Source organism: Phalacrocorax carbo, chromosome 3, assembly GCF_963921805.1.
Source record: "Phalacrocorax carbo chromosome 3, bPhaCar2.1, whole genome shotgun sequence".
In the NCBI taxonomy this organism is placed as follows: Eukaryota; Metazoa; Chordata; class Aves; order Suliformes; family Phalacrocoracidae; genus Phalacrocorax; species Phalacrocorax carbo.
In genome coordinates this window covers 83,890,843-83,913,650 of record NC_087515.1, presented here as the reverse complement: position 1 = coordinate 83,913,650, position 22,808 = coordinate 83,890,843, and the positions used below count along the sequence as shown (strand labels likewise).

At 43.6% G+C, this 22,808-nt stretch overlaps 1 protein-coding gene across 1 annotated transcript; it reads right to left on the bottom strand.

The window, feature by feature from the left end:
• Positions 1-1,176: 1,176 nt before the first annotated feature.
• FAXC (failed axon connections homolog, metaxin like GST domain containing) lies at positions 1,177-22,808 on the bottom strand. The gene is made up of 6 exons (XM_064447564.1): positions 22,484-22,808; positions 21,753-21,888; positions 16,095-16,291; positions 8,664-8,881; positions 3,149-3,265; positions 1,177-1,557 (listed from the first exon to the last, which is right to left on the bottom strand). Exons 1-6 carry the CDS (start codon positions 22,756-22,758, stop codon positions 1,274-1,276), a joined length of 1,227 nt encoding a protein of 408 aa, XP_064303634.1. The 5' UTR covers positions 22,759-22,808; the 3' UTR covers positions 1,177-1,273.

Genomic DNA, 22,808 nt, shown 5'->3' with positions numbered 1-22,808 from the left:
TCAAACCAGTGAGTAAATCAAATAGATTCATTCTTACCTCTAGCCTTCATTTAGGCAGATATGAACACGAAGCACGTCAGCACCTGTGCAATCATTCTGAATTTGGGGTTCCAGATTCATGGATGGGCTAGTAAAGGTGCCTTATAATCAATTCTGGTCACTCTTTCAGCACCTGGAAATCCCCACAGACAGCAGCGCTGACACAGCTGTCCTATCTCAGCTGCCTCCTGTGCACCGGCTTTAGGGATTGTTTAAGTGCTCAGCACCCATTGAAGCACCTTCCTTAGGCAGCTCTAAAGCATTTGATTGCCTGGGCCAACATCTTGCATTTACAATGCATCCCATGCCTAGAAATACCCCAAATTGCTTTGCAAGCTTCACCGGTTTGATGTGCCGGTTGGTAAAAAGCACAAAGCATCCACTGCTGAGATGTACCAGACTTTTAGTAACAAATACCAATTCTTTAGCCTGGCCTAGCCATAGCTACCAGTGGCAGGAAGTAAAAACATAATAATTCAAAAACACAGAATAAATTTAGATGCCTGAGGCAGGCTTTGGCCAACACATATTCCAGATGAGTGTTTGCGAGATTATACATTAAAACTGACATTTCCCTTCTGAATAAAAGTACTCTAGAGTAGCAATTTCAATCTTCTGCGAAGAACAAGAAACACTAAAAAGCTCCTTTCTGCAGGAATGTGTTTTCTTCCTGCCTTCCTTGACTGTCTCAGAAAGAACTAGTAGCAGTTCTTTCCTGCAGACACTGCAATAACATATGCACCCAGAGTACAGGTAGCTATCAACTAAAATCCCCCCGAAACTCTGCCAAATCATTACAGCATCAATAATTTTCTTTCGTGGGAGAAGGTGTGCCGGTCATGCCTCTTCCATTTTTGTCCTCAACCCATTCCTGTAAATATAAGATATCAACACAAACCAGCTCTGGCAAATGCTCCACTTCCCGGAGGTCTGTCCCACCTCGTTGCAGGACTTGGTTTTGAATGCAAACAGAAATGTAGATTGAAAGGTCCTGTTGCCCTCTGGACCTCCAGTTTGCCCATATGTGGTTTAAATAACTGTTTACTTTGGTCCCACCTAAACAGTTACACAAAATGAAATAAGGTTCAAATAGTCCAGGTAGCATGTGACAGCTGAGTCAAGCACAATGGTCTCTTCCAAAGTAGTATAAACCTCTTCCTGACCTGGAGGAGAAAATAAATCGGACTGATCCCAAGAAACAGCCTGTCTGCAAAATGGGAGATGCTTGTATGCATCACTTGCATTGTTCATGATCTCTGTAGTCATCCATGTCCACATCCGAATCAAAGAGGGAGTGTCCAGTGTAATCTGTGTCAGGGGTCTGAGAAATACTGTTCCCTTCCTCATCAAATGTTTCTGTCCTTGAATAAAAACTGAAGTCCTGCAAAGGGGAGTAAGTCTTGCTTGCTTCGCTGCTTTCCTCAGATTCATAGAGGGTATTATCATCATCATGGTGCCATTCTGGCCAAAATTTCCTCCTTATTCTTTCACAATACATAGCAAGGTTAATCAGTTCACCTGCAACACAGCACAACAGACTCCGGTAAATACATCCAGTCAATAATGCTCTAATTCACCTGCTGCTGCAGAAACATGTTAGCACTGTTTGGAAACAAATTGTGCAGGTTCTTTCCGAAGAGGTCTCAAAATTCCAAGATCCCATCAACCCTCTTAGCAGCTCTGTTTGTAACTTTCACGTAACTTAAAACATGTATTATTAACCTACATAGAACATGAAGGGTTACACTGGGATGAACATAAACACATGTAGCAAAATAACTATCCAAATTCAGCTTCTACAGAAATAAATCAAGAAAAGATATTAATATTTTAAGTTTTTCCTAGTAGAATTCTTGCTTATTTTACAGAAACCTTGTTTCTAAAGACAGAATTTGATCCTACAACTACTCTATACACGTATTAAAATACAGTGAATTTGGGTTTCCCACCACCAGATGGCAGCATTGTCTGCAAGATAAATAGGTAAATTCACATTTTAAAGTTTTTACATGGCCACTGGCTCACCCCTCATATTCCTAGCCTGAGTACCTTATGCCTTATGTTTACACATACATGTATGCTTAGAGAAGAAATTACAAAAAAACTCCGAAGAACAAAGAAACAATAGCATATTAAAGGGAATGTGCATGTGAAACTTGCAGTCACAACAGCATGAGCAGGTGGATGGGTACAGAGAATCATCCATACTCCTTGGGTATTTGCATGTATTACCATCTATTTAATTTTGTTAGAGACAAACTAGTTCAACAAACATAGTATTCCTTTTTGAAAGCCATGGACTCTGCAGAATTTTATCCATGATTCTCCAGACATCAAAGGAAAGAACAGTACAGACAATACTTATGACCTCATCTCAAGAGCTTTTTCCTCAGTTTTAATGAGTAAGTCTGTGCCTCCAAACTATTGCTTTAATAGCTCTCTCTTGCAGTGTAGATCAGTAGGTCAGATTAATTGGTTTTACACCTATTTCACATCCTTTTCCTCCTTAGCTCTTCTCATTTTTCATACTATGTGGTTTTATTCTAAAAAGGGATGCAAAGATACTTTCACATGGCTACACCACCCCACAAGAAAAAAAAGAAAAGAAAAAAAGTGTGGAGAGGAGGGGTACGTTGTTTCCAATTCATGTAAAAACAGTGACTCCAAAGTCAGGCTGGGCTTTCTGCTTGCCCAGCATCTTCAATAACAGCAAAGACTGTAATTTCAGTGGGACAATAGCACTTGTAGTTCTACCATCAACGAAACTACTCAGTTCAGCAGAATTTGGCTCATGGCCACACTTCTGCCTTCTCATACTTTACCCAGCGTTCATCACTTAGAGGCATTCAATCTTTCCTATGTTAAACAGGGAAAAGATCAAGTACAGGAATAGAAACAATTACCATGTAGAACATTAAAGAGAAAACAAACAAGAATTTTAAGGGAAGACAACATTACAGGATACAAATGTTACATCAAAGGCAAGAACAGTCTGTGATGCAGCTGAAGTGCTGCTGCAGTCTTCAAATGTCCTAACAAGGTGCTCCAAGTTCAAACACAGCAAATGCCTCCAAGAGTTTTGCATCAGAGATCGCTTAAGCTTTCTTACCTTTGATTAGTCTCTCTGGTCGGGTCCCTGGTAGTGTCCACATTGCCTGTGCCAGATGCCCGAAGACGGTGGCATCAACAGTGGAAACATTTGGTCCCATAATGTACTTCTTGTCACCTGTAAATACAACGGTAAACATTTCTCAACTGGGTGTCACTTCTCCGCAATTAAAAAAATTCCCTACTTATATCTTTAGTGTATTTTTTTTACTGACATCGTTTAGCTGAAGAGGTTCACTCGTTCAAAGACAGGGATTCAATGTTGAAAATGGTTCAAAAGTTGTTGCTAGGGTTCAGCAGGTGAAATCTATTACCGCAGCTTAACCTGTGCTCACCACTTCCATAACTGGGCCAATTACAGAGCCACCACTGGCCAAGTAACCTCCTCCGCTCGCCACAGCTGGCAGCACATACACACTGCACTAGTTCTGCTGAATTTAAGATCTTCTCTGCAGCCAGCAGGTGCCCAGAAGCATGATTTTCTCCCTTGGTGCAAAGCCAAAATCATTCAACCATGGTTCAAAATCATGAATTATGCACCTGCTGAAAGAAGCTGGTCACCCTGTATCTCTCGTGCGTGCAGATCCAGTCTCAGGTTACTCATCTGATCACACAAACGAAGAAAGTCGTACCCAAAGCTTTGTCTCCCACCACTTGTTCAGGCTGAAACTGACACACCAGTCAGACTGGCAGCAACTGCTCAGAAACGGTCTGCATCTCCAGGAAGAAGACACAGCCATAAGCTGGGTCAGAGGAGGGACATGTCTGCTCCACATCACTATTCTGCTTACCTCTCTGGGCACCCCAATGCCATGATGGTCCTAAGCGGCCACCACAGCACAAACAGATGGATAACTACCTAAGATAGGGAAGAAAATCACGTTTCAAAACCACTGTTTGCAAAGAAACACCCAATATGAACTTGTTTACTCCTCACAGGCACAAGACCTGGAGCAAAGACAGCACATAGGGCACGCAGGTGAAACACGCAGTATTGCAGAGGTCAGGTTAGATGGTTGCACTGTCCCTGCCTCAGCCCAAAGCGCTATAAACTCTGTGAAATGTGGTACATAATTGAATTCTCCAAATCCAGTTATCCCATCTCCCCAGGACATTCTTCACCTGCCCAATATAAACTGCCTATAATTCAGCAGGTTATTAAATGTTAGGGTTATTGAGTGAGTATAGAAGGACTGTCCAGCAGTAAAATGCATCAAATTCCAGAGTACGGTACAATGAATGCTGTCATCCCCCTGTACTATAGAGTAGCAAAGCAGTGCTCAAGTATAACCAGTAACAATAACCTCCTCTAGCCTGTCAGACATAATTTTAACATGGACCTAACTCCCTCCAGCTCTTTCATGGCCACATCAATCTACTGTTTGAAAACTACGTACAGGGTAAATGTTGTGTCTTTTCAGTATTTATGCGATGCCTGGCATTCCTCCATCTCAAACATAGCTCAAAAATTGGTCCCCAAATCACAGTTATATGCCAACACTAGGAATTTAGCACCACACAACCAGGTCTGAGACTCAATCCGTAACAATGTTGTGCTGGGAATTAATACTGCCATTTCCATCTTACTACAACTAAAGCAGCAAGTGCTGAACCACCCCACTCCTTTACCAACAGAGGAAACCTGGCACACCACCTGCACCTTCAGGTGCGAGGAAAACAAAGGGGAAGAGGAGGAAATACAGGTGTGGCTCCACAAAACTGTAAATCTGTTTTTAGGTCACCCTGCACTGCATAATACAGGCTCCATGCACATTTCCTTCTATCAGTTCCAGGCTGTTCCCAAAAATTCCTGTGTAACATTTTTCTAGAAGACTTTCTGACAGACCAGATTATCTCTCAGTGTCCAGTTTAATGCCAGATCACACAGTGCCTGCTGCCATAGTGCTAATCATCTCAAACACCTCGCTGCATCCCCTGGCTAATCCAACAGAAACATAATCACCTGGTCACACGACTTGTATCAAATTTGTACTGCCCAGGGATTTGACATTACACAGCTCCACCATTTATTAATGCATGCTCCAGAGGGTTAAAAAGCAGCTACTTCAGCACTGGCTCAAGAAACCCTGGAGAGAGACAGATCTGTGAGACACAGGGCCGGCAGGAAACCTGCACCCTTCCACAGCAGCACGTACAGCCCACGCAGGCTGCTGCAGGGCTTTTCAACCAGCATTAGAGGCTCACGTTCAGGTTAGTCCCACCTCTGTGTTTCAGCTCTGAGCACCCCTGCCCTCCACAAAACATCAAATCCTTTTCAAAAGCCAGTTCAGGCAGCTGCTGCCCTGCAACTCCCTGCTCAAAATCCCCATTTACCCAAAAGCCTGAGGCAGGCAGACAGCTGAGAGGGCACCAACAGATTTATGGGCACTGCTCACTCACTTGCATCTTTTAAATGATTACCAAAACATATTTTTTTAATATATCGCTAGTTCGTGTGCCCAGTTCTCCCCACTTCCTTACACTACTACCAGGCAGTAGGAAACTACTACAGCACAAGGGAATAACATTTGTGGTTTAAAGACTGCAGGACAGAGAGCAAGATGATACCAATGGGGCAGGCTGATCCATCACTGGAGGATTAGTTCCAATTTCCACATTTATAGAAGATCTGGAGGAGTCTGTCAGGGAAACCAGGTACATGGGAGAAGGAAAAATTATTCTCAGAAATGAAAAAGGAAGGAAAAAAAGCACCTAAGATGTGACTGAGAATGTCAAAATGAGTGTCACAAGACCTGGCAGCTGCCAAGTTATAATTCTCTGGAAGCAGCTCTTGGAATTTAAAAGTTATTCTTGTTCCCATGTGAATGGTCTCCATGAAAAAATGGGGAGCATTAAATTAACCTGATACGCCTGATGACTGACAGCTATAGTTTAGTATGTGCAGCTATTCTGCATGATAGGCATCCTTTTTAAGCTCCTAAAATTGCCCTCTAATTAACAGCCAAAATCTTAACTGCTTCCTCTTCTGGGAAAATACATGGGCACATATTTGTGGAGGGGAATCTCACAAAGATTTTTGTGCAGGCAATAGGCTGACTGCCTTCTCCTTCCCCCTGCGAAAGAGGAGAGTCTCCAAGTCAGGCTGGAAGTCCTCATCCCGCCTCCTGTCCCCATCCCAGGTTACTACCCGGAGGCCACAGTTACTAGACCCAACCATAAACAGCTGGCTGGGGAAAACCTGAGAATGTTGGCACTAATGATAAATCAAGGCAATTGTAGAGAAGCAGACAAACAAAACAATAATCAAAAGGGCAAATATAATGATTCATGTAACTGCACTGACTAATCTGACATCTGTATCAGAGGGGAAAATGAAAAAACATATAATATTCAGCTGGTAATGTAGTAAAATAGCAGGAATACAGCAGATGCCCATTGAGGATTTTTGAAGCATACAAGGCACAACATTGTTATAATTAATCTGGAAGTAAAAATAAAGCCCCTGCTGGTAACATATGTATCACACAATTAAAAAAAATATATATATAGTAAAGAAAATACCTTATCCTTGAGGTTTTCCTGTGTTTTTTTCCCACCAGAAACAAAAGTAAGAGATTGGTTACAGCGTTTACCTTCACAAGATGACGACCCAGGCCACCCAGGGAGGGAGGAAGAACTAGGAACATCTGCCTGCAGGCTGGAATCGGACAAACTCCAATTTGAAACAAACCAGATTTTGAACAGATTTTGACGGTGATTGACATCTACCACCAATTACTAATGAAAGTGGTGGCGCCTCCACCTGCTGAAATCTCGTAATTACAACTGGATACCTTATAGAAAGACACGCCAGAAAAAAAGACACAGGCCTCAAGACAGCAACCAAGCAGTCCGATTCACAGACATCTGCCTAGATAATTTAATGATCCTTTGAACCCAAAACTTCACAAATCTGAGTGTCATTATAGGCTCCAGAAACAGAAGGATGCTGACTTCAAATAAGCAAACCGAGAGACTTTTACAGGTACTCAGGAACATGTTTCAATTTCCTCTTGAAGGCTACCTCTACTCTTGGCAGACAGGGATGACTTTAGCATAGACATATCCACTGCTGCTCCATTCAGCCTGCCAGCATTGTCTAGCCAGAACCAGGAGGCTCTACTGAGCTCGCAAGTCACAGGCTGAACTTGCTCCAGCTCCAGTCCCAACCCCATTCCTCTCTGCGACGTACACGGAGCCACGCAGTGCCAACCTCAAAGCTACAGCAACAGTAGTCCCACAGTTGAGAGCACCTTGAGCTTTTCTGTTAATAAACAAAAAGCAGCATGAGAAAGCGTTGACGGAAGAGGAGCTGTCAACAAACCTCCACCCTGCCCATTGTTCCCATGCATCACGTGTCTTTTTTTCCACCTTGCTCCCAGTCCAGTAACTCAGCAGGTTTATTTCAGAAAACAAAGTTACAGAAAACTCTACACAGCCCCACCTAGATCCCCTGCAAATATCTTCCTTTCCAAAACACCTTGAAAGTCCAGAAGCGTCTCCCTTCTTTCTCAGCAAGATTCAGTTTCTGCCTTCTGTGGGCTCTTTGCTCCCTCTATCCACTCCACACTTATCTATTTAGAGCATGTGCAACATGTCCTCCCCCAGAGCACAGGGCAGGGAAGCGTCCCTCCTGCCCTCCCCTCAGCCACATCTTCAAAGAGACAATAGCAGGGAACAAAGCTGCCACACAGGTACCACCTCTCTCGGTTTTCTGCACAAGAGACACAAGCTCAAGAGAAGTGACAATCTGCCCCAAACCAACTCCTCAAAATACAAATTTGACACAGAAGCACAATACAGCTAGCTCTCAAGATGAGAAGCACAGTGTAGATGGCTTCAGTGCAGATTCCAGCCTGAGCTACACAACAGAAATGAGGCTGATGTGGTTCTAGCTAAGTGAGGTCAACCTTAAGGCTAACCCTATGGGATCCACCCATAACAACCAAGTAGCCTAAAACCACCTACTTTGACAACACAGACCCATCTCCTACTGGTGGCTTTGAATAAAGCTGCTAACACCAGCCAAATACAACAAAGTCCTGCTCATCAAAATAACATCTGCAAAGGGTTTTCGAATGGCAGCCTCATAACAATCTATTAAACAGCCATGAGTCCCATGAAGAAAAAATGAGATACACACAACCCCAAATATAACTAAAAGGTTTCATTTGCAGAACTAAACAATAAATTTTCCTAAATTCACACAGCAAAATACTCTTCCAAAATTGCAGGCCACATTCTGCTCCTCTGGATACCCACACCCAGCACTCAAAAAAGAAAGCCGCTTACCCATCTAGGCACACAATTTGGTAGCAAACAGCGGTGAAAGAAACAACCACCCCTGCCAGAGCAAGGATGGCACTGAATGACAGCAGCAGTGCGGACTCTACCTACTGACAAAATGAGATTATTTGTGTACACGATCAAACTGCCAAGAAGTACTCGCAGTCGATTTCATCCTGCAGACAGCGGGCTGTGAACAAACAGAAAGTGCGTAACTCAGTGTACATTACCCAGGAGGCCTGCTAGAGTCCGCATGTCCTTCTCCATCAGCGTGTACATCTCCTCTTCTGAGAAGCGGCCAATGCCATGGCCGTACATTTCCCGCTTCACAATCCCTTTGGTCAGATGGCAGAGGATCCACTTCAGCAAATCGCTGAAGGGGCCAAAAAGTGAAACCATCTTTTGCGTCTCGTGAAGATTTTCCACCCACTGGCAATAAGCTAAAGTCCTAGAAGGATGCAAAAATAAGTTATAGCAGTGCAATACCCAGACAGCCCATCGCCACCCTGCAAACACTTGCACAAACGTTAGGCAGCAAGCTTTCTTAATGCTGAGTGTTCACTGCTCTGATGCAGAGGTAGTTTCCAGTAAGGACTAGACCCTGATGCAACTCAGAGTGACTGCAGAGAAAACTGACTTTGCAATACTTACACTGACTGCCCAGAGCTTATTCTCTCAGTAAATCATGGCTCACTTCAAATGAAAATGAGATTCACCTTGAAATAGAAAACATAAGCTACAGAATTCTGCTAAACTCGCCTAACAAAACACAGTGCCAAAAGGATTTATTAGCTAAAGATGACTGACTGCACAGACCTGGGGTAAACAACAACAGAACAGCCCAATCTTTCCCACTTTCTCCTTGCTTTCTGTACTGCTGAAACTTAGCCAAGCAGTAACTTTGCCCCAACATAATTACTGTAGCAGTCATTTTTCAGAAGATCTCTGCTCTCCTCAGAAGCTAAAATGACACAATCTTTTAAAAACAAAATTCAAAAACGAAGGCATGGTGGTTATGGCTACTTTTCTCCCATATTTTTTCCTCTCTTCAAAATGTTGATTTTATGAGAGACATTTCTAAAGGACTCTGTTGTATTTCGGGCTGTACTTCAGCTTTATTGAATGGCAAACACATTATTTTGAAAGGTCTTTTTATAAAAATTTGTCTTACCAGATGACATTTTTGTTTCCTACATAAATTTTTGTTCTTTACTAATATTTTAGGCAAATAAAAAATTGATTTGTTGATGTTGCCACTCAGGAAACTTACGAAAAATGAAACATTAGCTTTTTTAATATCTAGCATCTTCCAACATTACAAAGAAACCAAAAAGACTATATGACTTTTGTCACCAACAAGGGATGTTGGAAAAAGGTCTAAAGACACTTCAAAATAGACATGACAAACATATGAAGCAACAGGGTCTCAGAAGCACTGGGAGTTGATACCCATATTCCATTGTGTTTGTACCAATTTCCAAACCGAAAAACCTAAAAGTGGATTTACATATTTGAGATCATATGAAAATGTGCTCATGGAGACATGATGAACTAGTGAACCTAGACTGAAAAGCGGAAATATGAAAATTTGCACATTCATGTATGCCATTATATTTAACTTATTATATTTAATATTAACTTAATAAAATGTTTCCATCTCCAGTATGATCAGAGCTCAATTTTTTTTTTAGTTTGGTATATGACTTCAATTTTAGCATTGTACATATTTTTAACTGCACACTATTTCTTCAGTGCTGATATGGATTGCCTAATTCAAGAAAGAAAAAATAAAACCAAGAAAGCAGTACCTCCTGGAGAACTCCTGTGCATTTTTTCTTTAAATGTACATTCTATCAAACTCTTGCACGTCATGAACAGAAGTTTAATTCAGCAGTACCATCAGAAAACAACAGGGTTACACCATGAAAATATTCTAATCCTTAAGCTTCTGCAGATTCTTTACTTGAATTACTAATCACATGTGGTAAAAGGAGAATGTTTGCCATAACAGCTGAAAATAAAATCCACTTACAGCTCAAATTTAGAATGCTCCCAGCAAAGCAGGTAAAAGGCATTTTAATTCTATCAAAAATTGTCTACTGCAGGATGCCTTCTGCTCAAATTGACTTAATTAAAATCAATAATAGTGAGGCATGTGCAGGTTTTGCTGCAAATGCATGAGGAGTGAAGAACAAAAATGCACCTGCTATATTTCTGATGGCTTTTATCCTCAACAGGTTTCTGCACAACCTCTTGCACTGTATTAATACAAAAGCATCCCGCTGATGTTTCACATACTTCAGCACCACTCTTCGATCGGGGGTGTTCTGCACAATCCTTGTTTTTCAAAATGGGTGGATCAGCTCAAGTCATTGGGCTGGTTTCAGCACAGCAGAGTGTGAAACAAAGCCAGATTAAGCGAGAGGCACCAGCACAAAAGGGGGAATGTGAAGCCAGCAAGTACAGGAGTAAACAGCTACTGAAACTCCAGAGCATTAACTTTGGCTAGAAGAGGTGATGGAAGACTGCCTTGCTCCAGGAACAAAGCTAAAACAGGATTTAAGAAGGATGGAAAGAAGACTGGGTTGAAAGCATCAGGGCTCTCCATAGAGCAGAACATTTCGGTAGTTGTGTTTCACAGGCCTGGGAAAGGACCCTTCTGACAGCTCTGAATGGGAAGAAAAACTCTGGTCTTGATGCCAACACTAGAAATAATTACAAATACTATCTATATCTGTAAGTTATTATTTATTACTTGGCTAAGCTAAGAAAAACCTGCTCTCAGAGCACTGTTGTGTGTCTCACTGCTACGACCCACCTTCCCCAGCATGGACCTGACCAGCTTCACCCAGCAACTCTGCAACACAACTTAATTGCTTTAGGAGAAAAGGCCTGGCCACAAACAGGGACAAGAAAAAGAAGCCAAAACAAACCAGAAAAAGAAGAGAGGAGACCCTGCATTTTTTTAAAAGTCACCCCAGTCACAAAAGACTAACTCAGCCCTATTGACTTGCCATCACCACTGTTCACTCCAACCACACCAGCAAGCTGGCACTGCATGAAGACTGGTCAACCACATCCAGGATGGCTTTAATCTCATGAGACACAATGAACAAGGTTTCCCACAAAGCTAATTAGCCTATACTTCAAAGCAAAAATACATTTCCCTAGCACTCGCTTGCTCTGGGCAGGTCTTTGGGTCTGGAAGAGGCAGGGATCAGATGAAGTGTTCAACGATCAGGACAGCAACGCAGGAAGAGCAGAACTGCACAGGATTTAGGTAATCCTGCTTAGGCTAAACTGTCAAGCACTATCTTAGACATCTGCTTGTCACTTTGAATGACTAAAGTTGTCACAGGTCCCAAATCTCAAATTTACATGGGCAATGAAGGCAGCTAGATACCACATAACAAACCACAGTTTACTCCTAAAATGTTATGGTTCTGAGCACACAAAAGCAAAGAAAAAAGCAGGCTCAGATCCAGACACAGTTAAAAGCACTTTTAAAACAGGTTTTACAAGCACTTTATTAAAATAATTCTATTCAAAGGTTCATTAATCTGTGCTTCCTATCAAAACATGCTCCTCTGCATTTAATCCCACCCATCATTACTAGAGTATGATCAACATTACAAAAGGTTAGAAAATGGCAGATATTGGGTAGTCTACATAACCTACATAACCTACTTCAGCATAACTATACATTTTAATCTACAGTTAGTATTTATAGGGTGACATAATTATTTTAAATATTGGCATAAACTGAGCATTTTGGGAAACATTAACATTCTCATTTGTGCCAGCACATCTGTACAAATCTTAGCATATAAATAAAACAATAATGCAATAAAGAGCAATGCAGAGAGGGTGAAGCAAATCTGAAGTCTAAATGTAACAGCAGCTTTGGCCTCAATACATAAATCAGCAGAGGAGATGGAGAAAATGACTCATCCACAGCGGCTTGCCTGATTATCCCCAAACTGTCTGAACATCAAGGCAAGGGGGAGGTATTCACGAGGACATGAACTGGGACTTATTTTTCCTATCTGAACCTGTGCAGAGTGGAATTTCTTGATATACTGAAGGATTATAAGAATACATTCCACAATCAGCTGTAGAAACCCCACCTGCTCTGGGCCACCCCAGAGCAATGGGCTTTTAAGCTGCCAGTGGCATTCAAGCCTCATCATTTTTAACAGCAGGAGAGACGTCGCTCTTATAATTGGCTTGATGTATTTGAACATATTTGTATTACAAATATCTCGTGTTTAATAAATGGCAAGTCTGAATACCAACCAAAGTCAGATTCATTTGTATTCTCGTACCATGCTTTTCCTGTACTTCAAACACTCATCGCATACATGATGTTTACATGGTATTCTTGAAAGACAAAGCAAGAAATTAGTTAAATGTGTGTGTGTATATATACATACGCACACACTTATGAACCACTAAGGTCGCATTTGACAATACAGCTAAACCAATCTAACGGGTTGATTTGGTTAAGCTGCATATTCAAGGCTTTAGGTTCTCACTAAGCACATTAGTGTCACCAACCTGAGATCCCTCTCCTGAGATTAAAGTGCCAAAAGGTACCTCACAGTGGCTGCTAGCTACCCAGACACCAGGAGCTGCCTGGTTTGAACACTGGCAGTGCTGCCAAGCCCAGTGTGCCAGCCCTAGAAGGACGTGAGAATCTGACATCCTCCAGCCTGTCTTAGACAGAGGTTCAATCCCATGAACATGCTACAGATACACCAAAAACTCAACACATCCTGAAGATGGCTGTGGGTCCCTGTTGGTTTCTGAGGGCCCGCAGGTCGCTGCAGGCAGTGGAGGTGACCCAGGGCAAGCCTTTGGCAGACGGCAGAGATCTGCACCAGATCGAGGACCTGGGGCGAGAGCCACAAAAATCAGTCCACTCCCACCTCTTCCCTGCTGATTCAGCCCAACACCCATTCAGATTAGCAAGCTTTTTTTCTTTTGCTCTTTTAAACATAGCAAAAGTCTAATAGTTATGGCATTCTATTAGGTTCTATTCTATGCTATTAGGTTGGATATTAGGAAAAGGTTCTTCATATAGAGGGTGGTGGAGCACTGGAACAGGCATCTCAAGGAGGCAGTCACAGCACCAAGCCTCACGATATTCAAGAAGCACTTGGACAATGCCCTCAGATACATGGTGTGAATTTTGGGGTTGTTCTGTACAAGGACAGGAGCTGGACTTGATGATCCTCGTGGGTCCCTTCCAGCTCATGACGTTCTATGATTCTATGATTCTCCGGGAACAGGAGCTCCAGTGCCAGCTCCAAATCGGTCTTGTGCACCTCAGAGATACACTCTAATCCCAGCACTAAAATAGGTAGGCTCGCACACTTGCTGTCTTTCTGCCTGATCCCTGCCAGGCATCGCAGCCTGGGGCAGAGGCAGGGTGTCTAGAGGCCGAGGTTCACAACTGCCCTGCATTACCCTCAACTCCAGCCAGAGCAGCAATTTCCACCTGTAAGAGGCACTAATTGGTGAAGACGAGCAATTACCTCGACAAAAGTAAAACGGTTCAGCAGCAGATGCTGTGTACCCACCAGGATTAGCTCCATCCAGAGACAGCACACCACAGGATGCACTTTGCCTTTTTGTTCAATAAATGTACTACAGTATTACTTATTTATGATGAAGCTACTTTGCATGCTGCTGGCAGTGAAACAGTATGAATCACATCTTACGTCACTGCTTTGGAGGTTTGATTTTATAAACCTTATTTTGCAGAAAGGCAAGCACTGTTACAAATCCCTCACTGTGGGACTTGAGAATACCATGAACAAACCCTAAGGTTCTGCTGGGAAGTGGACAGGTTCAAGGACCTGACAGGTGTGAAGGGATTCAACAACCACAGATGCAATGCTGTCAGAGAGAAAGGCAGCCCTGCATAGCTAAAGCCTGATTTTATTTTAGTGTAACTACAGGATGGTCAAAGTTGTTATCCAGGAATTACAACAGTACAGCTGTGACCCCTCATAGCTCAGGCTTTGCCTAGTACAGAGAACTAGCATGGTGTAACCTCACCTACACAGCCAGCCACAGGGACATACAGTAAGACTTACAGTTGTGTGTTTTACTACAGTACAGCAAAAATACATGCCTTACGGAAACTCAACTGTGTGACTGAAGAGGAAAAGCAACAGGGATATACAGCTAGGCATGCACATCTCTATTCTTACTCGGTCTTAGCTTCGTGCACCCATTTCAGTGCCCGATTTTGCCCCCTTGTCATGCTCAGCAGTGCCAACTCAGCTCAGAGGAAGCGTGGATGGACAGACAACAGCTTCACAGAGGAAAGTCCGGTTTGTAATTGAGACACAACAGTGGTATAACTTTTTCATCAGCAATGTCACATTTAAAGCAGTTAAGTCTACAGACCACAAAACAACCAACACTAAGGCAAGGAGATGGAGCATTTAGGGGATTAAAAGGCCTCATCTTCCCTTTGGCAGCTATAATAATCAAGGGGGGTAAAACCAACAACAACAACAAAGTTATATTTGCAGGCTACTTAAGTGAGATTTTTGAGGCTCTGACACTGCAGATGGGTATAATTAGTGAAGGTCACACTTCTTGGAAGGCAGGGATTACATTTCTAAACTACATCATTTAAATCTGCCCACTGAATGCTGAAATCGTTCCCAGGAAACACTAAAAAAATCATTTGAAGAACCGTATGTACACATGTTGCTGCTCATCTTCAATCTCAAGGTGAAAGAAAAAGCAGGTAAATGCATTCTATTTAAATCACACATTGTTTTGAAGAAAAAAAACTCAACTTGAATGCAAGACTTGGCACAGCAAGGACTTAAACACATGCCAGAAAGCAAACTATTGTGGAAAAGCCTTGTGCCTGCAGAGGCAGCCAATGCAGCAGCATCCAAGATGCCACATCCACCTGGCATCTATGAATCCAGACTGGAAAGGGGACTTAAAAAGGACTGAAATGTAAAGTGGGGGGGAAATCACAGGTATTATTTTCAAAGATGTGAATAAAATGCATAGAGTGCCATCAAGGTTATATTTATCTTTTCCATTCTTTTACATACTTCAGCTTCTCGGGATACCGTGACTAATACTGTATCCTATCAACTGGCAGTGTTGTCACCAGTATATATTAGCAGGAGTATAGTGTGTTACAGGAAAGGCAATAATCCATATTGTAATCGCACACACAGATAATTAAAATCTATAACTGTAAGAACACAATATTCCGGATTCACTATGAACACTGGATTTGTTCCCCTGCACCCCCCAAACCACAAATGTGAATCAGCAGTCTCTTTTTTTTGTTCTTTATTAACAAGGCTGTTTCTACGCAGAGGTCATATGAAACAGGACAGAGGAAGAGCCCACTGCTGCTCCCTTCTGCAAAGCTGCAGGCAAAGGGCCTGGCTCCTTTACCTTGTTTACACAGCATGACAACTTTTCAGGGGAATTACCCCCAGCTTATACTAGCGTACCCAGAAAGAAGCAGCAGTTTTCTAGGGTGAAGAGTTGTGAAATTACTAACTGGGTACACAAGCTTTCTGCAAGAGAAAATAAGCATTCACATCCAGGCACGAGCACAGGGGCAGATCTGACAGCACAAGAACACAGACAGCTCTGCCATGCAAGCTTACCAGTAGAAGTGTTCCTCCACCATTTTTGTCACGGCTCTGGAAACAGCTCTTTCATGCGGACCAAGGTGTTTATTTAAATTCACTCCCAGTTTCTCTTCCAAAAAGTCAATAATGAACTCAGTGCCAGATACCTTCTTGTGATTGTATTCAATCCAAGGCATTTTCCCTTGAGGGGAAAGTTTTCCATCAAAATAGTTCTAAGAAAAAAAAGCAAGTAAACAAAACAAACACACAGACAAAAAAGGCCCTTTAGGTTCTGTTTCAATGAGAATAAAGCTTTTAAAGTATTCTTCTGTGTTTCAAGGCAACATTATCCAACAAACTTTTTCTTTTTTAATTAAGACTCTAGACTAGGGGTAGCTGACGAATGAGAGCAACAGCTTTACTATTTCCGGGTCCTGCAAGGTGTTATACCCTTTTATATTGGATGTCACATGATGCAATATTAGTTAAGTACCCAGGTTATTTAAGGGGTTGGAGATGCTCAAATCTTCCAGAAGACTAGTTTTGTTATTCTAAACAAGTTTTTAATCACAGGACCAACACCTAAATTTGGCTCTTGAACAGAGCAGCGCTTGTAAAGTTAAAAGTACTTTTTAAAGATTAATCCACTACCTATCCCAGATAGCTGCATTACCTCCAAGGATAAAACACACACAATCACAAGCGTATAACAAAAGGCAGATCATCCCTTCACTCAGCAGAAGGGAAATCTGCCTTTACATATGCTTCTGCAACTTCATAACTTAGGAATCTCATACATTTACAGACACACTTGTTACAATTGGGTCTCCAAGAGCCCAGCACCAGTGCATGACTGAACACTGGTATTATCTGCTCAGCGTAGCACTCATGCACAAGTAGCAATATATCTTCCCTATTTAACAGCTGGAGAAGGTGAAACACAGAGATTAGAGAACGTATGTCACATCTGACAAACACAAGAGGAATGGCTGGCTTTCAAAACATGGTCAAACATTTGAGTGCAATTCTCTCTTACTTCTGAAGGCACAGGCACAAGCCAGAACCTTCTTCCTTTCTTGTGATTCCCATCCTCATGTCCTGTTATTTAATTAATTAAAAATCCTAGCTCAGAAAGCCGAACCATAAAGGCTCACAATAAAGGCTCTGCACTCAGTCTCTGTCAGTCACTCTAGGCATTTTGGGATCCAGCTCCTAATTGCTGGAGGGTTAGGGTTAGCATTCTGGACTGACCTGTTTGGGTCTCAAGTATTTACCCTTCTTGAATCCACTAAAGATGGATTCAGGTCCTCTTGCAGCAAGAGGTGTACACCACAACATGCCTCCAGCCCAGTCTGAGAGCACAGTGTCCCGGCCACTGCTCAAAATGTGCAATGCACTATGAACGCGTGGCCATTCCCGGAGGCTCTTCCCTTGTGGATGGAAACAGATGGAACGGGTAACGCTGCTGCGAAAACAATGCCTTCTGGCTGTAGCCTTTTCTGGGATTTCTGCCCAGACAAATAGCATGGTAGGGACACCAGATTCTATAACGTCTTATCTGCTACATCCCTGTGTGGGTGAATAAAACAACTGAATCCACCCCACTTGCACATGTGGGTGACATGGGGGTTATTACTCTGGCCCATGGGAGAAACTCTAGAACTGCTCAACACCTGAAACTGAAAGGAGAGCACTGCCCCATCCTTCCACTTTCCAGAGCATTCCTTCACCAAAAAGGCTCTTGGAGCACTCTGACTGGCTGATAGGTTCCTATAATTTTTCATTATGAATTTACTACAGAATCATACGCTTTTTCTGGAGCTCCATAACGTGTCTATAGGGCACTGAGCACAGCTGGTTTATCTTTGTTAAGCACTTTCAGTATGAAACTTCCCTTCTTGTGCACAAATACTCGTGTTTTTGTGGAAGATACTAGATGTGTTTATTACATATTGCAATTCCATATCATCTAAAACCCAGGAAAAAACCCGATTTCTTATTATTCAACTGCACTTTTCTTCAAGCATATATATAAAATATATATAAATACATTGTGTAAAAACTTGTTAGTACTGCATGAATATTACACTCTCAAAAACACAAACGAGAGCTAAAGTTCTTACAGAAAAGTTTGTTTACCTAAACTTTGAAAAGCCTTCTCAGGATTTTCATGTTGCATTCCATATAGTTTATCAAACAAAATATAAAACATCTTTCAATGACCTGAGAAAACCTCAGTCCCTTGACAAATCCATTATACTGTTTTTGTATCCACTGTTCTCAAATAGGTATTTTTAGGCTTGAAACCTCGGTATCCTTATGGCTGCTACTAATTGCCATCAAATATTTATTGATTTTCCACTTAAAAATTGTTCCAGCTGCAAAGCAGGGAAAAGCTATGGTATTATTGTTTAAAAAAAAAACAAACAAAACCAAGCAAACAAAATATCCCTTCATACCTCATAGTACATTTAACTGAACTGCAGCCTGCAAAGCAACAATAACAAGAGCTCGCCAGAACCTCATTTATAGAGGAATTTATAAACAGAATGGTATAGGGCACTTCTGGGGTAATTTTACAGTACCATCCAGAAGAAATTACATTCCCCATCTTCAATTACTGCTGCTTGTGCTTTTACTTTTACTCATGTCTCTTCCCAAGGAGGCTACCATCTTCACATACCTGTCATGAAAACAGCACGTTTCTGCTGTGCTAATTACTTATCAGATTAAATAAACACTCAGATCTTCATATTCATGAGGGAATCAAGAAATACCCAAAAGATCTCCATAAACACCCAGAATGGGTTCTTTCAAAGCAAGCTTTACCAAGAAAAGCATCAAACATTTTGAAAAAAACCAGCTAATTACTATGGCACCTTAGCTGGGATGGAGCTGCCCAAATTATTTTTGATGGAGAACTTGCACCTAGAAAGGCAGCTTTAAGAAAACCTAAGCACATTACAAGAGCACATCTGTTGGGAGAAATTCACGTGAGAGTAGTCAGAATGCATCACCCAGTTCCACTTCTCGCATGTCATTAAAGCATGTTGTATAACACACAGCCCATTATTCAATAGTCTGATGCGCTGTAATAAACACAAGGAATCAAAAGAGTAAAAGCAGTCTGACCACCCCGCTGCCTCTTCTTCACCCCGTTTCACCACGCTCCCTTCAAAGCATCCCCTCCCCAGGAAGAGGATGACCACAGCAAGTCTCCAGATGCGAGCGCCGGCACTAGCTGCCACCTGGTGTGCCATTGCTTCTCCATCGCAGCCCCCACCATGGTGTGGGGAAGCAAGGTGTTTCCTCCTGCGTCGCCTACACACCCACCCTGCTGCCCGCCGGGGGGCCATCCAATACCTCCGTCACCTACAGCGTCCCATAGGTAACACAGCCACAATGGAACAACATAAAACTCTCTCGGTCGTCCAACTACAGGAAACTTCATAACTCCAGCTGAGAACAGTGCTGCCCGCTGACTCTCCTCTCGCTACCTCCTGCTCCCCTACTGCTTAATCCCAGGGCGGCATCCATACCTTCCTCCATCCATCGGAGCTGAACACAGCACCATACTCCTAATACAAGGACAGAAACTGCATCTGCCTCTTCTGGGGAAAAGTAGCTGCATCCTCAGCTCATAAGCTTAACTCCACCAAACTTACCTTTAAAACTCTACATAGAGTCAGTAACCCCAGAAACACCTTAAACCTGTGTAAGCTGGCACAGCAAAAAGCAGCAACCTGGCATTCCCAGTACCCACAAGACCCATTCCTGCTCCGCAGCATGGCACATGGACCATGTGGGGAACGGAGCAGGATTAAAACCAAATAAACTTAACCTTCACGGCTCCAACTAGGCCAGCTCTGGCCCAGCCTGATCTGCCACAGAAAAGCACATGCAGGAAGGGACACAGGGAGCTGCTGAAGGTAGGATTGTTGCTTTTGGGGGTCTTGTTGACCTACGCCAGTTTGTGTGCTCACAGCTAGCAAGCAGCGATAGAGGGAGATGCAACACCAAAAAGCAACGCTGACAGTACAGAAAATAGAGAGGAGAGAATAATCCCCCTGGAAATCCCTCTCTCTCCAAAAAGCTGGGTGACTCACTTCTACCCAGCATTAGCTGTCCAAACAACTTCATCCTGAATCACAAATGCGCGGCATTATCTTTCAGAAGTGACCATATCCTGTCACAACGATCTCCTCTACTGCAGCTTTCTTGAACTACTCTCTACCAGAGCAAGTTTGATCACTGCAAACCTCTGAACGGCATCAACTGCCATTAAAAAGAAAACAGATCTCACCAAAATAGTTTTCCCTTCGAACATGCAACTTCTACCCAAATCCGTCTGGGTGGAGAAGCAATGTGCGCTAAGTCCTCCTGCTCCAATGGCATGTTCAAGCTTCAGTACCCTGCACGTTCTGTAAACCTAAGTGAGGAAAATATATCCCACAGGATGGAAATCTCCTTCTAATGTTCTAAAGTACCTGATTCAAAGACCATTAAACCTCAAGACAATGAACACTAAACTCAGGCTTTTAAAAACTTCGGCAAAATGTACTAATTAGGTTTTCTTTCACTTCCAATGTAAAGGAGTTTAATCGCATATGAAGATGAATGAATATCAACCACAAACGTGTAAAAAAAACCAAGAGACATAATATGGTTGATTTTCCTCTGTAAAACACCAGACATAAACAAAACATTCTTCCTGACACCTTGGTAGGCAGCATTAAGTGACTTGAACCCACATGGGGTGAGCATGCAACTTACTTTGTTTCAAAGAGGCTGAGCTGTGGATAAGATGCCAAATTTACATCACTTGGGACAAAAAAAAAAAAAGAAGAGAAAACAAGGAGAGACATTTTTCTACCGAAGATGCTTGTTGTATTTATCGCCATTGTTGTATCATCTTAAATGCACTCAATGCTTTTACACAAACAGAAGAGAATCTTGTCCCATGTTTCAAGGAGCTCACATGCCGTACAGCCTGCAACACCGCAACAAGGCACATGCCAGACTCGCGACATCACGACTAAGCCTTGATGCTAACAGGCAGGACTGTTAGATTCAGATTTCTGCTCTCCCAGCTTTCATTCACCGGAGTAGCTTGAGCTCCATCCCCTGCGGGAAGAGGGCACAGGATGCACCCAGCCACAATTAAGAAGCAGTATTCATGACTTCTAAAAGCAATCTTGTCTCCCTTTACTAGAGGGGAAACACTGGATATGGGAGGTGAAGCAAAAGGCAAGCACGTCTTCCCAGGAGGGCTCCAGGGAGAAACCCTCCAAGAAAATAAGGAGCTGCAGCTGCCTAATCTTGATTTCTTTAGCATGGGGAAATTCAAAGACCAGATAATGTTACGCTTTAGTTTTGGAGTGTTATTTAGCATTATATAAACTCCAGACTACTCTCCCACTTCACCATTTCCAGCCAAGTTAGCTTCTAACATTCATTTAGCTTTGCCAGTTAAATCTAGAGCTGTTCTAGACCAATGTTATTTAAGTGTTATCTTTAAAGGTTATACACCAAATTTAACTGGAGGCATAAGTGCCGGTGTACCCACCTAGTTGTAGGCGTATGTTTACATCTCCCTGGACGAGACAGACTGAGGGGGCGGGGAGAGAGGGTGCCTGTTTGGCATTTCATGAAATTACAGCAAGTGGCAACATAAAGGAAAGCCACACAAAGTACCTGGTAGGGTAAATCAGCCATCCTCAAGTAAGTTTCCATTTTCAGACAGAACGGAGATAAACTTGGAACACCATTACTAGGCCTTGAAAACTGATGCAGTATGATAGCATCCTTTGAGTCAAGCTCTTGCTCTTTCCTGTCAAAAACAAAACAGAATTAAAAAAAAAACAAACAAACAAAAAAAAAAAAACCAAAAAGCCGAACAGGCACGTGACACATCAGTACATTAAACGGACAAAGGAGAAATCCGGGCCGAGGCAACGCACGCATCCTCCCTTAATGGACCACTGCAGGTTTTTGATTCACCGGATCCGGAGCCAGCGGGAGGCACTCGGGCGGCCGTGGCGGGCGGCAGGCTGCAGGCTGGCCTCCCCCTGCACCAGGGACAGCCGAGGGCTGCTGGCACGGCCACAGCCAGCGCCGGCGCTGCCACCCCCGCGGCCGCCCTGGGCCACCTGTGGAGGCCAGCGCAGGGCACCCCTCCGGGGCCACCTCCCGCAACGCTGCAACGGGGAAACGGGGTGGGGGGAAAGGGTAGAAAAAGAAGGGGAAACGGCAGAAACGCGCTGAAGCAGGGAAACGAACCCCCAGGCCTCAGCGCCCTCTCCTCAGGTAAAGCGCCTCCAAGCGCCGCCTCAGCCCCGCGGCGGGAGCGCCGTGCGCTACCAGCGGGGCCCCTCAGCGGCCAGCGCCCGGCCCGGCCGCCGCTCCCCTCACCGCCGCAGCCTCACCGTATGGCCAGCAGCTCGTGGAGCAGGTAGGCGGCGGCGGCCAGCAGGGCGCCGCCCGTCAGGTACAGCGTCTTCTTCCACCATGAGTCGGAGCCCAGCGCCGCCATGGTGCCGCCCGCGCCCCCGCCCGCCAGCGGGAAGGCGACGATCTCGCCCCCATAGAGGGCGGGCGGCGGCTCCTCGGGCCCCGCGCACCACCCCAGCGACAGGCTGCGGTTGCGGCTCAGGTCCGCCACGCAGGAGCGGGGCGCCGCCAGGCCCACCCCCCACAGCATGCTGCGCCCGGGCCCCGCATCCCCCGCAGCGCCACCGAGCCCGCCGCCCG